Source organism: Quercus lobata, chromosome 7 (assembly GCF_001633185.2).
Source record: "Quercus lobata isolate SW786 chromosome 7, ValleyOak3.0 Primary Assembly, whole genome shotgun sequence".
Taxonomy (NCBI): Eukaryota; Viridiplantae; Streptophyta; class Magnoliopsida; order Fagales; family Fagaceae; genus Quercus; species Quercus lobata.
Window position 1 is genome coordinate 15344671 of NC_044910.1, and position 15530 is coordinate 15360200.

Below are 15530 nucleotides of genomic sequence, written 5' to 3' on the forward strand. Positions count from 1 at the left end.
TCGGGATTGTTTCTGGTTCATGAGAAAGAAACAAAATTAACAAACTCTATTAAATTTCTAACCAAAGCATTCCTTGGGAGAGAAGGTTCATAAATTTATGGGAAATACTACCTCGTAAGTGCTTGGGCTTGGAAGAAATTGCTCATATTTTATGTAACTCCCATTTCATTTTAATTTTTTTTTCATCCCATATCCCTTTCACTAGAATCTCTATTGCCATCCATACGCTTCTCCAAAAATAATATATACCCAATAGGTGGTTTCAATATCAGATTTTGAATCGACCACTTAGCAGTGATGTCTGTGGGTGTCTTCCTCCCACTCTTTCTATGTGTGTATATATAGTAGTGGTGTGCAAGGTGTAAATAAAGTGAAAAGGGTTACTACCAATCACCAATGTGTATAATAGCAGTATTTTAGCTTCTTCTTTTTTAATACAATAAAATTTCATCTTATGGTATTTACTCCTTATAATGATTGCACTATAAGTGCTATTTTCCTGAAAACCTAGAATTACTCTACATCTACAGATGATACGTTTCCTTAACTTTGATGATTTAGGACATGGTTTTGGTTTAGTGCAAGAAAAATGCAAAAATGTGTTTTACACCCTTCTAAGTTCTGAGACTGTTTTCAAATTAAAATCTCAATTTTTCAAAGGTGAAAAACACATTTTGGTCCCTACATTTTCAGCCGATTTCCGTTTTAGTCCATAAAATTTTTTTTTACCGCTTTTAGTCCCTCTCCTGAAAAACGCTTTCATTTTAGTTCCTGCCGTTACATTAGAAACGGATATTGCAGACGTGACAAACGGCAAAGTCAAAAAATAATAAACTAATGTCCACGTGGCCTAAATTAATAATAAAAAATATTTTTTAATGCCATGTCAGCATTTAAATTAAAAAAATTAAAAACTCTCATAAAAAAAATCCTTAAATAAAAAAATTAATTTATTAATTCTAACTAAATAAAAAAAATTAAAAACTCTCATCAAAAAAAAAAATCAAAAACAAATTTAAAACTAAACCCAGCAAGAACAACTAAACCCAGCAAGAACAACAAAACCCAGAAAGAACTAAACTCAGCAAGAACAAACTAAACCCAGCAAGAACAACAAATTTAAAACCCAGCAAAAACAAGATTAACAAAACACAAACACGGCAAATTTAAAACTCAAAAAATTTAATTCAAACCCATATTTGCAGAGAGCCTTATTTTTTTATAAATATATTTTTTTACTGGGTTACCGAAATGGTGTCGAGTACGGACACTTCACGATCCTGGAAACGACGACACGGCTGAGCCAGTACGACCAAAAACCCATGTACGAGCACCGCTCTGCTTTCCACATGTACAGCTCCGGCAAAGTCCCCTTGGGGCTAAAACGCAAGGGTTTGCGGGTCGTGGTGACTGGCGAGGCCGGGTTCGTTGGGTACCACTTGGTCGACCGTCTGATGGAGCGAGGCGATAGCGTGATCGTAGTCGATAACTTCTTCACCGGACGGAAAGAGAACGTGATGCACCATTTCAACAACAACCAAAAAAAAGATTGAATTTTTTTTTTTTTTATAAATATATTTTCAGTGAGTAATCAGAAAACGGTGAGGTTTAGTATAAATGGAAGGAGATAATAATAGATCTGGGCATTGGAGTATTTAGAGAGAAAGCTTGTGGGTTTATGTTCTTGCTGGGTTTAGTTCTTTCTGGGTTTATGTTCTTGCTGGGTTTAGTTCTTGCTGGGTTTATGTTCTTGCTGGGTTTAGTTCTTGCTGGGTTTAGTTCTTTCTGGGTTTATGTTCTTGCTGGGTTTAGTTCTTTCTTGGTTTTGTTGTTCTTGCTGGGTTTAGTTTTAAATTTGTTTTTGATTTTTTTTTATGAGAGTTTTTAATTTTTTTTATTTAGTTAGAATTAATAAATTAATTTTTTTATTTAAGGATTTTTTTATGAGAGTTTTTAATTTTTTTAATTTAAATGCTGACGTGGCATTAAAAAATATTTTTTATTATTAATTTAGGCCACGTGGACATTAGTTTATTATTTTTTGACTTTGCCGTTTGCCACGTCTGCAATATCCGTTTCTAATGTAACGGTAGGGACTAAAATGGAAGCGTTTTTCAGGAGAGGGACTAAAAGCGGTAAAAAAAAAACTTAGGGACTAAAACGGAAATCGGCTGAAAATGTAGGGACCAAAATGTGTTTTTCGCCTTTTTCAAAACTTATAATTCCAAGGACTATTACAATGATGTAAATGTGCTCCTTCCATTATAATCCATCACATTTTATAAAAAATTATAGGACCACAACTTATTACACACACTTTGTTACAACTCTCCTATATGGCTGGTTGTGAGTGGTAAAGAAAAAATAGTGGGTTCATGTAAAAGTAATAGGCAATCAATCACAGTTCACCACATAAAATAGTTGTAGCAAAGTGTGTTTAATAAATTGTGGTCCTAGAATTACTGCATTTTTATTATTTACCTACCCAATACAATTGTTTTGTGTGGAATAATGGATGTTGATGCATTCCATGTATGTATAGTAGTGGTATGTAATTTTTGCTGACTATTTTATACATTATATACTTGATTTTTATAATAAACATGTTTTGAATTTCGAGCACTTGGGTGGAGGCCTTCAACACCTCTAAATTAGCTCACTGGGTAAACTTGTGTTAATGATATCCAACGCTTACCAAACACCAGAAAATGTTGTGCTACTCATTTTTAAGGTTATTATCAAACACAAGAAATGAGTCATGATTTATTATTATTATTATTATATATAAATAAAATGACACATTTTTAAACTAAAAAAAAAGTTTTATGTCCAACAAAAAGGATGACTTAATTAAAACCCTTAGGCTCCTATAATGGGTGCGCCCCACGGTTCAGCTTCCCTTTAATTTGCCCTTTTTCCATTCGTCCACCCTAAACTTTGAGAACTTGGTTGGAGGCCTTAATGACCTCTGAATTGGCTAATTTTGAAACCGTTGAAAAAAAAAAATCAGATTCTAATTTCTAAAGCTTCCGGCTTTGTAGCATTTGGACCTTGGAAGAAAGATTTACATGCGTTTAAAGTTGGCTGATTCAGAATTCTGCACTTGAACATTATTTTTTGTGATTTTGCTGGATTGATTCTCATCAATCCGAAGATGCTTTAGGGATGTCATTTGTTCCAGGTTATAGAGAAATTTTTCTACTTCAAGAAAATACAAATTTTTTGGCTCCAATTTTTGCGGTGTGTCACCCGTTTGTGCTCAAAGTAGGTACTCGGCGCTGATTACGTGCAGAAAGTGGGATTTCTCCATATTTTTCTACCAATTTATTGAGCTTGGATCTTAATCCTCCAACCTCGGATTGGTTCAAATACGGTATTGTCGGAAAGCTCTCGATACGTACTTTGAGAAAGTACCAGCTTTTTGTCTCAACGCTCCCATCTTGGAAAACTGCAATCATGGAAAGAAAACCACTTAAACAAAGTAAAATTCATGTTTAACACTTTGTAAATTACTAATTGTTAGATATTTTTTTATGTTTTTGCGTTATCTCACGTGTTTTAACTTCGATTTAGGTCCAAAAGCAGTCATTTTGAAGGAAATTCAATTTTCTTCAATATGAGCTCAAATGTCTCTCAATCGAATGGTTGGATCTTGGACAATTTACGGTCAAGTTTGGGTTGACCATGGTCAAACTTCGTCAAAATTAGGGAAAATATTGGTTTTGATTAAAATTGAGGTCCAGGGGTATCTTTGAGTTTATTTGACTATTAGTCAACCCGATTGAGGCTTGGGCCACTAAGGGTAGTTTTGTCATTTTGTCTCTTGAACCAAAAAATTGGGTGATCCAACATCCGAACGGGATAAAATTAAAATTTTTTTTTTTCATATTCCCACAGTCGCATGATCAAATTATATATTTTGAAAATTTTGAAATTTTGCAAGTAAGTTGAGAGTAGACAAAATATGGTGTCTACTTGCTTAATCTTAGCTTCCATTTCTTCTTGCACAAAACATAGAAATTGCTCAATTTCCTCAGCTATTAACACACTAGGACATTTCATAATTAAGTAACTAATGCTCCGGTTGTTTTGAAGTAAAATATTTTTTGAAAAATATTTCCCATTTTTAGGTGTTTGTTTTAAGGTAAAATATAGTCAAACTTGTAAAATATTTTCCGTTGATCGTAAATCCTTTATAAAAAGTTATAAAATGTTTTATCTTTGAAATTTTGATAAAACATTTTCTAAAAACATATAGGCTGCGTTTGTTTTGCCTAAAAAGGCTTTTAGGAAATTATTTTACAACCTTGTGTGTGTTTGGTACCTACGAAAAATTGGGTCAAACAAAAATTGCTTTACACGTTGACTATAAAAAACCCCTTCTCACCCGTAAAACCATTTCAGTTCTTATTTTACCTTCAATTGTTTTACACTTTTCACACACTCCTCACACACACTCACACACTCCTCACACACACTCACAAACATCACACACTTTCTCTAAGCTTAGCTGTGACCACTCACCACGAGAGAGAGATAAAGAGCTCCACCTTCTCCTTCATGCCAATCCGTGCTCCATCCACAGTCAAACGAGCGTTGCCGATACATACACCTCTACTCTGGTTAGTTTCCTCCACTGTTTGAGTTCTATTTGAGTCCGACGACCTCACCTCACCTCCGATCCACACACCTCCACCTAGCTGTCACTCTCCCTCACGCCGGAAAAGCCATACTCGCCTCCAACATCTTTAATCCGTCGCCGGCAAAGCCAAGCTCTCAAACCCACCCTCAATCTCTCACTCTTTCTTCCTCCTCTCACCGAGTATATCATGTATATGTTGTGAAAAAATGTTTATATTTTGATTTTTGGTTGTGTTAAGTGTATATTTTGAAATTTTATGTTATAAAATTTGTTTAGAAGCTAAGAAAATGTGAAGAATTTGTAGGAAAATAGCATTTTTAGAATGTTACCAAACACGAGAAATCATTTTCTGGACTATTTTCCATTGTAGAACCAAACACCTAGATTTTATTTTCCTTACGAGAATTCATTTTCTCCTGCATTCATTTTAAACCCGGAATTCGATTTACATAGAGCCAAACACAGCCATAATGGCTTTCCCTCCCTCTTCTAGTTGCTAGGTCACTGGTCTAGTGGACGAAGACATCGCTCTGGTGACCGATAACAATGGTTCAGTGGCTAGTGACTCCGCTTCGTGACTAGTGCTAGCAGTTTGGTGTTCATAGACTTCGCTTTGCAAATGGTGCCGACAATCTAGTGGCAGGAGATGCCTCACTAGTGATCAATGCCAATAGTTCAATGGCCAGAGATGCCACACTTGCGACCGGTGTTGATGATTCAGTGGCCAAAGACATGCACTGCAACCGGTGAAGGAGGTCCAATAATCAAAGACGTTATTTTTTCGATCAATGTTGGCTGTCCGGTTACCAAAAATACTGCTCTGATAGTGATCATCAGTAGCCCAATCATTGGAGTCATCACTTTGACTGTCAATTCCAGTGGTCTGGTCATCAGACCTCCGACACCAACAACTTAGATGTTGAGCCATCGGTTTTAGTAGTTTGCTTGAAAAATTTTACTTGTCATACCATATAGTCATATCATATACCTGAAAATAATTTACTAAAAATTTTATATGTAAAATATTTTATTTTACTTCAAAACAAACAGTGCAAGTAAAACGCTATTGATTCTGATTTTCAAGAACGTATTGAATTGTGTCCGAGCATGTGATTGCAAAGAACGAAACCAAGCACATGTTGAATCCAAAGATTTCAATGCAAGAGCTGGGTTCTCGTCCAAGACTAATTCGGTTTCTTTTTTGGTCAGGTCCAAGTTCTCTAAAGAATGGAAGAGAATCCCTGAAACAAAAACGTAATAAATAAAACACACAAATACCAAGAAACATGAGAATGAGAATATTTCTGACTAATTGTGTTTGAGGAATTGACTCTGAGAGTTACGTATATTAATGTGAAGATTAGTGAGCCAATTGATGCAACTACATTGGATTGAGATTGTTTAGCGGGTCGAAGACCCAATTGGGGAAATAATGGTTTGAGCTCGTTTCTTAAGGCTTTACTGAACTTTAAGATAAAGAACCATTCATGGGGATGGAAAGTTGAAACAAAAGAGAGTGAAAAGTTAACTGCTGTGGGAGAAATTAGAAGGTGTTGAAGAAGAGCAACAGAAAAAGAACAAGAACAAAAACAAGAAGGAAGTTCACAGTCATTGGTTGTGACATGTATGCTTTGATAAAGGGTTCTAAAGGGACAACTTACACAATTGGGTGCATTTTGCTATGTAATGGCACCAAGGACTTGCTTGAGAGGTCAGCAAGTCCTAAATCCCCTTTGTTGAACCTCCATGGTCGCCACCAGCCGCCGCCACGAGTCACAATTGAAGATCCGTGCTCTGCTTTCGTTTTCATTTTCATTTTCATTTTTTCTCTTTTAGGCTAACACAGTAAGTTTGTCTTGTCTCATTTTGATGGGTTTGTCACAGAGAGCTTTGTATTCTTCTAATTATAACTTTTTTAGAGATAAATTTCGATATTTGATTTGAATTTGTTTGAAATTTATGTAATGTTCATCTATTTTTTTGCAAAATTTTAAACCCTAAGTTTTGATCCATAGGTGGCTAATCTATAATTAACCTTGTAATCATATATAATACTACATAATAAAAAGTTGGGTTTAGACGTCGTGATTACATCAAATTGCAACTTACAAGCTTTTCCAACCTAACACAAGTTTGTCGAATTGAGAAATTCTAAACCCAACCCAACCTCACCAACATGGATTGGGTTGGGTTGGGTCGATGGGTTGCGATTACAATATATATTTTATGAGGTGCTCTTATGTTTCTTGCGTTGCCTTGTAAAAAATTGGATTCTCATTAATTATTTAATACTTTTATAATAAATTATTGCAATTCACATAATATGCTTAAATTATATTGAAAAATTCTGAATTTATCAAAACAAATTCTTAAAATACCAAATACGTCGAAGTAAGAAAATTAAAATTAAAATAATATATATATATATATATATATTTATATATATATATATAAATATTGTGGGTCATATGGGTTAAATAAAATTAATAAATTATCAATCATAACTTAACCTGACCTGAGAATCAAGATATAATTTCATTCCATCAACCCACAAAAATTGACGTGAGGCGTTTAAGTTGGATTGGGTCAATTTCGTCAGGTTAGCGCGTTTGATGAACACTCCTATATGTCGTGCCAAACATTCTTTGTGCTCTTTTTCCCAAATACTAATTTGTGGTCAGTATTAAGTACCGTTTGTGGTTAGGTGACAAATTGGACGTTTTCAAAAATCTGGTTAGGATTTATCATTAGCCAAAACCTCAAAAATAATTTTTGTATTTGACCATTCTTTCAAATTCTTTCCAACCCACAGGGCCACAACAGCATAATTTGGAGCTGGCACTGCTAACGGCTAGTTGGGAACGTGACCCTCCAACGGTCAAACAGCCCAGCAACTCGTTGGCTAAGGCTAACTCAAAATTATTTCATACCTGCTTTTGTTTTTATTAGTACAATTTACTAATAATTCTAATTAATAAGTAGTAATTTTATTGAAAGATAATTATTAAGTTTTATAAAATACCGTGGGTTCCAGTTTGCTCAACTGATAAAGTCTCTTATAATTGTATAAGAGATTTAGGATTCAATCCCCGTCTATACCAAAAACTGATTGGTGTCTTGGTCTAATAAAGATCTATCATCAGGAACGAACGTCATAGGTTGAAACTTTCTCAAAAATTGTTTTATAAAATATCAATATTTTCATAAAATTTTTACAACAAATCTTAGATGACAAAATTATTATTAGTTTTAATTAAAATTCACAAATTAAATTTTTTTTACCTATTTATAATAATTTATCTTTTAAAATTTACTATAAAATTATTGTGACAATATTACGGACATCTCTCGATAATAAATAATATTAAAGGGTAAACAGAGACTTGTGTCCCCACGTCCCGACAAGTTACGCGTTACGGGATCTCAAAGGCTACCTAACCCTATATTAAACTCTGTTTTATTAATTCCCTCTTGCTGCCGACCTTTCTTTGCCTTACCAAACCACCTACCTCCATCACATTTAATTACAGATTTGCCATCCTATACTATATTATTGTCTAGTATTTGTCATTGAAGTTGCTTTGTGAACTCTTATTTTATTTTATGTTTTTTTGGTGAGTGAAATAAATCAGTTTAAATACTAATACTGCAATACGCTGTCACAAATAAAATAAAAACAATGATTGAAAAATAATGCACAGATTTATGCTATATTAGTGGTTTGGCTTCAAATTTCAAGCCCTCAACTAAAGAAGGCATCTTTCTGAGTGAGACTTGCCACCCAATAGTTTTAAAAAAACAATGGTCATCCAATATGTAAATGTGAAAAAGAGAAAAAGTTCAAAAATGATATTTTATGAAAATATTTTGTAAATACGTTTTAGATTTCCTATTTAGTTGGAAATAATAATCGTATTAGTTATTATTTTTAACCCAAATTAAGACTCAATATTTAAGAGTTACATCTCTCTCTTTTTTCTTTTTCTTTTTTGAGAAATATTAGGAGTTACATCTCCAACTAAGAAACAATATCAGTTTGGTTGCTAAAAATTAACTTTACATTTAACTAGCCAACGTTAATACAAACACACACCTTTTACACATTAAATCACAAACTTATATGGTAACAAGTAATACATGCTGTTTAATTATTTATTTCTATTGGCACTCTGAAACCATTCATTCCTCTGAGATATTTTGAAACTCACGAGTCACTACACTAATGCTAATGCTTTATGAGTTGTTATCACTCCACTAATTAATCACCTACATCTTGTCACCCTAAAGTAAAATTTTGTCTCTCCATTGCATGTATACATTTATATATTAGTCTTTTTTTTTTTTTTTTCTTTTTTGTAAGTGTTGGGTCAATTTGACACACATGTCAATCTTTAATTAGCTGTTTTCAAACCGGAATTTAATTAGTCAGGGGAAGTTGAGCCCGCTACTTGCATCAACAAGTTACACTCAAGCAATAAGTCAACAAGAGGTATATATATAAAAACAAAATATTAACTAACGATTGTGATTTATATCGGTGAATCATAAAAGTGGGGGAAATTTGAGGTTAGGTGAAGAGAGAGAGAACGTTTTAAGAAAGTTTTGATACCATTTTATTGAAAATGAAAAAAATTGTCAAAATATATATATTTTTTTTCATTTTCCATAAAAACTTTCTTTAAATGGATTATTAATCAGTGTCTTAAGGGCACTCGTTAGCATTTCTCATAAATAAATCCAACTTTTGTTATACCAACCATTAAATTGGTATTGGTAATCCTAAAAAATGTACTAGATAAAATATGGGTTGTATAGGCATGCACTTTTCATTATTATTAGAGGTGGGTTCAAGTTACACCTAGTGTAACTTATATAAACTTACACATTTTTTACACCATAAATTTCTAAGAAATCTAACGATTAAAAACCCTCATTAAATGCTATTGTTTTCCACTTTATTAGCTAATTAATACTAGCATTCTCTCTCTCTTTCTCTCTCTCCTTATTTATTACTTTCCACCATATAATATTTTCTTTAACACAATCTAACCAAAAATAAAAAATAAAAAAAAATAATCCCATAATTATATATTTATAATTGACCTACTTTTAAGTGATTGATATCACATAATCTCAAGACTTTGAGAATTCTTTATGTAACTTTATGAATGTTTAAAAAATATAAAGCTTTAGTTAAAAAAAAAAAGAAAAAAAAGAAGAAGAAGAGGTAATAAGGTGGAAAGCAATAAGTAAGGAATTATTTTTCAATTATTTTTGTTAGATTGTGTTGAAGAAAATATTATATGTTGGAAAGCAATAAATAAGGAGAGAGAGAAAGTGAGAGAGAAAGCTAATATTAATTAGGTAATAAGATAGAAAACAATAGTATTTAATGAGGTTTTTTTAACCGTTAAATTTTTTAGAAACCTACGGTGTAAAAAATGTATAAGTTTATAAGAGTTATATCAGGTATAACTTGAACTCATCTCTTAACATTAATAATGAAAATATAATGGCTGGTATAACAAAAATCTAGACTGAATTTAGTTTACAATTTGTTGAAAGAAGGAAAAAAATTGAATTTAGTAATTGGATAAGTGAAAAACGTGGTTGGCAAATTAAAATAATTTTTTTAGGAGTAAAAGTGTAAAACAATAAAACATGATAAATTTAATCGGTTGCAAAAAGGGGGAAAAAAAGTTGTTTGGTAATTGAAAAGTGCCAAACGTTTTAGAAGATCACAAAAAAAAAAAAAAAAATGTAACTTGAACTCATCTCTTATCATTAATAATGAAAATATAATGGTTGGTATAACAAAAATCTAGACTGAATTTAGTTTACAATTTGTTGAAAGAAGGAAAAAAATTGAATTTAGTAATTGGATAAGTGAAAAACGTGGTTGGCAAATCAAAATAATTTCTTTAGGAGTAAAACAATAAAACATGATAAATTTAATCGGCTGTAAAAAGGGGGAAAAAAAGTTGGTTGGTAATTGAAAAGTGCCAAACGTTTTAGAAGATCCAAAAAAAAAAAAAAAATCTACTTTTGTCATTTGCTGAATGTGGTGCATGGGAAGATACAGATTAATAAGGATTGAGGTTACATAAGATGATTTAATGTTAGAGCTTCTTTGGCTTATAGTTAGCAATTTGAGGGCATCATGAAAATCCATTAATTTAAGATGGAGATCGATTTTGGTCAATGGATTTTGGCAAAATTGGAGCTTTTTTTTTTTTTTTTTGGATAGCACAAAACTGAGGCTTTGAGTTGAGAGATTTGTTGGAAAACAGGCTGATCTTGTTTAAGCTTAGAGCATTCGCACTCGGTCTTGAGAATGCTATATGTTGCTATATTTTAGCATTAAATCATTAAAATGATGCATTACCTGGACTGCCAATTGTAAAAAAATTTACAATGTTGCTTCAGTATCATCTTATATGTAATATGGTACTATAGCAAGATTATATAATAAATTGTATATAAAATAAAAAAGAAAAAAAGAAAAGGGAAATTGCACTTTACCCATATGTGGTTTGGCCTGTTTGAACATTGCTTATCTGTGGTTTAAAAATTGTCACTTAACTCACCTGAGGTGACCTCCATTAGACTCCCGTTACCCACCTCTCCCTTTTCACCATTAAAAATAGGGGTAAATGTTTCTTTTTCATTATATTTTATGTCTCTCTCCTCTTTTCTCTCCTTCTTCTTCTTCTTCACAATCAAAACCCATAAATGTATATGGAATGATACGTTTAACGTTCTTACCCAATGCCCACTGCAATTGCCAAACATACCTTTACAATAACAAGAAAACCAATACACCTACAGTCACAAACAAAGCTACAAATCCATGTGAACGTACACCCACAGATTCGCTAGCCTTCCACTACTAAATCCAAAAATTGACTACTTAATTCTTCATAAAATAATCACAAAATAAAACACAAAAATTAAGAATAAATGGTATCCACCAGTTTGCTGGATTTTATCTTTACCCTAGGCTTTCTCTCTCTAAAACTCTAACCCCTTCTCTTTTGCTGGGTTCTCTAAAAAAAAAACCCAGATTTGCAAGTAAAAAAAAATCTGCAAAAAAAAACCCCAGCAAGGCAACAGACGGTGGAGATCTGTTCCTTTCACGCATCCTTTGACTTTCGAAAACATCTCCATGGAAGAAGATCTCAAAAACAAGGTAAAGTTCGACCTCGAATCTTTCCTCAAAGGCAAACAGTATTACCATCGTCTAGGCCGTGTTTGGAGGCACAACTTTCTCTTGTACAGTCCTTCGGGGACAGGGAAATCGAGCTTCGTGGCAGCCATGGCTAACTTCTTGTCCTACGATGTTTACGACATCAATGTCTCCAAGGTCTCAAAAGATTCGGATCTGAACTCGTTATTATTAGGAACGATGAGTCGTTCTATTATTGTGATCAAAGATTTTGATCGGTTTCTGATGGAGAAACCAAGGACCAAGAATTTATCAATGATAATGAAGTTTATGGATGGGATATTGAACTCGTGCATCACTGAAGAGAGATTGATGGTGTTCACAATGAATAGTAAAGAATATTTACTCATTGACACGACTATTCTTAGATCGGGTCAAATCGATGTTCATATTCATTTCCCTTTGTGCAAATTTCTTTAGAGAGTTCGTTCCTTTTTTTTAGGGTTCTAATTTGGTTCTAATTTTGGCTTATATAGTAAAGAGGATTTTCTAACGGAAAGGGCAAATGTGGGTAACGAGGGTCTAATGGAGGCCACCTCAGGTGGGTAAATTGACAACTTTTAAACCACGGGTGGACACTGTTAAAACGGGCCAAACCACAAGTGGGTAAAGTGCAATTTCCTGTAAAAAAAAGTTTTTTATTGTATGATTCTACTCTCTCCTCTTTTCTCATTATTTCATTTCACTTTCTCTTTCTTCCTTCTCTCTCTTGTTTTGCTCTCTCATCTTCAAACCCAAAACCCGTGGTGGAAATGAACACCATCACCGAGCCACCATGGACGAACCCACTGTCACAGGCCCCACCGCAAGCCACCACCATCACAGACCACCGCAAGCCACTTGACCAAGCCATACGACCCGTAGTCTCTTCGTCTTCTCCATGGGTCGTGGCCCCGTTGCGGGTCGTGGATGCATCAAGTTTGGTGTAGGTCGTGGGTCGTGGCTCTCTTAAGTCCGGTGTGGGTCGTGGGTTGTGGGTCTCTCAAGTCCGACGTGGGTCATGATGGGTTGATTTATGGTTCTTGGGTTTTGATTTTGGGAGGGTTCTGATGGGTTTTGGGTTGGAATTTGCTATGGGTTTTGATTTATTGATGGATTTTGGATGGGTTTTGCCTTTTGGATTTAGATTTTGTGGGTTTTAGTTGTGTGAATTTTGCTTTAATGTTTTTTGTGGGTTTTGTGCATCTGTAGATTCATGGTGGTGGTGGTAGGATGTTGTTGGTAGGATGTTGTCGTGTTGGTGGGGTGGGTTGTTGCCGTGGTGGTTAGGTGGGTGGTGGTTGAATGGTAATGGTGGGTTTATGGGTTTCGTTGTTGTGTGTGTGGGTTTATCTGTGGGTTTGGTGGGTTTGCTTGGTGGTCTAGCAGTGGCATTGTGACATGGTGGCTGTTGGTCTAGCGGTGGTACTATGATGTGGTGGTTGTTGGTTGCTTAAGAGGAAGAGGGAGAAAGAGAAATAGTAAAAAAAAAAAAAAAATGATAAAAAGGGATAAAAAAGAATATTTAAATAAAGTGACAAAAAAATAGAATTTGGGATGTTGGGTAAGTTGTAAAATGGTATGGTATAATAGATAAAGTAGCTTTTGAGATGGTAAAATGAGATTTTTTGTAGATATTGGATGCGAATGCTCTTATCAATGCAATTTAATTGACTTTAGTTCTATTTGGTTTGTTGCTATAAAGAAATTTATGTCTTTTAAAGCTTCTATATTTATGGGATCATGTCAATCATAGTCAATGGTAACCGAGCTAGCAGTAATTAAAATGTAATTAAAATGGATTTAAGGTTATCAAAGGCGAGCATGCGTCCAGTCTAACAAATACAAAGAAGTTTCATGTGTGTCTGATTTTTGCATAGTGCACTACTCATAAAATAATTATCTTATGCATTCTTTCTCCCATAATATATGGCCCATAGTTATGTAGGACCCATATGCTGCGAGGAGGATGTATATATCCGATAAATGAGAAACCTTCTTGTTGTGGGTCTTGTAATAATGCTCTTAAGCCCATTTGCAAAATTACCCATGGAGCCAACAATAGGTTAAAAAAAAAAAACAACTCTCATACCCTCCAAAGTCCAAAGACTCCAAACCACAACTTCTAAAACATTGACTTCTTGTTTTTTTCAGTAGTTTATTTGCTAAAAGTGAAGCTAGGGTTGTCCACAGGTTGGGTCGAATTAGGTTTGGGCTTAACATGCATCCGACTTGACTTGCTCGGGTGGAGCCATTAACCCGCTGCCCATCGAGAAACTGGTCAGATTTGGCGAATCAAGCCTCCAATAGTTGGCGGGCAGGTTGATCGGAGTCAGAATTCTGAAAAAATGCCAGATTTAGCGAAAATCTCATCAGATTTGATGCGATTTAGCCAAATCCGGCGGAAATCTCACCAGATTCAATGAGATTTTGCCAAATCCAGTTGAAATCTCAATTGATTTACTAGATATCTCATTGGAATCTAGAAATTTTTGCCAGATCCGGAAATTTTTGTCGGAAAATCTTAATACGTCAGTCGGTTCGAGTTTTTCCTATTTTGGGGGAGAAAATCGAAACCAACCTGTCGGAGTCAATTTCTAGAGGTAAAGACCCACCACCAACCGCTGGAGTAGTCGGGTCAGCCGGCATCGGATTGGATTCAGTTGGTTTCTTTGGGTGGGTCAGGTCTTCGGTTGGGTTTGGATTGCCCTAAGTGAAACCATAAGATAAAAAGTAGCTTATTTTCAAAAAAGTTAGTTTGTTGCATATCCGGTAAGGAACAAGATCTTCTTCATTTCAAATTTTGTCTATTTCCTTCATTTTGTGGTCTAGATTTTATTTTAAATAACGTAACGGTATAGACTGTCACATTATTTACAATTTTAAATAATGTGACTATTTGTATACCTTAAATTTGTTAAATTTAATATGAACCATAAAATAGACAAGATTTGAAATAGAGATCAAATGATAATTTTCCTTTTGGTAAAATGTAAGACAAAAGGCTAAAAGGTATAGATCGGAATAATTTTACCAAACTAACACAGCACATAGGAATAAGATGAAAATAATGTCATGGATTTGGGGCTATTTAAGTTAGCAACCCCAATTGGGCTCCGTCCACTCCATGGCTTTTAGTTGGGTGAACTATTAGTAAAGCATGTCATCTAGTGTTAAATTTTGGACTTTTAATTATAGACCCGTTTAATGAATGCTTTTAAAACATTTGTTAATAAAAAAATTTAGGAAAATTTTAATATCATTTTTATGAAAAATATAAAAAGTTATAAAAAAAAAGTTAGTTACTTTTTTCTTTTTTCATAATTTTTTTTTTTTAAAATATTTCTTAAATCAATACCCTTAGGATACTTGAGAACTTTTTCATTTAGTTATACTTAGACCCAACTCCCCAGGCATATGTTAGTATTGTTTCTTCTTGGCTCAATTGTTTTTGGATATTAAAAGGAGAAAATAATGCATTAATTGTATATAAGATTTAATCCCATCACTATCCAATCATAATTAGAATCTAAATTAATTTTTAATTATTGTCTCACATTACATCATGTATCCAATTCTTTTTTCTTAATTCTAGTGCCAAAACTACACATTTATAATACTCAGCAGGTAAGATGAAATGACAACCATATAATCACCACGGTTGAATATTTTTGTGGATAAACT

General features: G+C 33.7%; 1 protein-coding gene across 1 annotated transcript; it reads left to right on the forward strand.

Annotated features, from left to right (window-relative positions):
- The first annotated feature begins 1322 nt into the window (after window positions 1–1322).
- LOC115951661 (AAA-ATPase At2g46620-like) lies at window positions 1323–12287 on the forward strand. Its single transcript, XM_031068824.1, has 2 exons — window positions 1323–1514; window positions 11745–12287. The coding sequence occupies exons 1-2, from the start codon at window positions 1323–1325 to the stop codon at window positions 12285–12287; spliced, it is 735 nt and encodes a 244-aa protein (XP_030924684.1).
- The last annotated feature ends 3243 nt before the right edge of the window (window positions 12288–15530 follow it).

Coding starts and splice junctions, on each gene's coding strand:
- LOC115951661 (XM_031068824.1), top strand. CDS start 1,323: ATGTACGAGCACCGCTCTGCTTTCCACATGTACAGCTCCGGCAAAGTC. Junction 1,515..11,744: donor TCACCGGACGGAAAGAGAAC/GTGATGCACCAT, acceptor AAAAAACCCCAG/CAAGGCAACAGACGGTGGAG.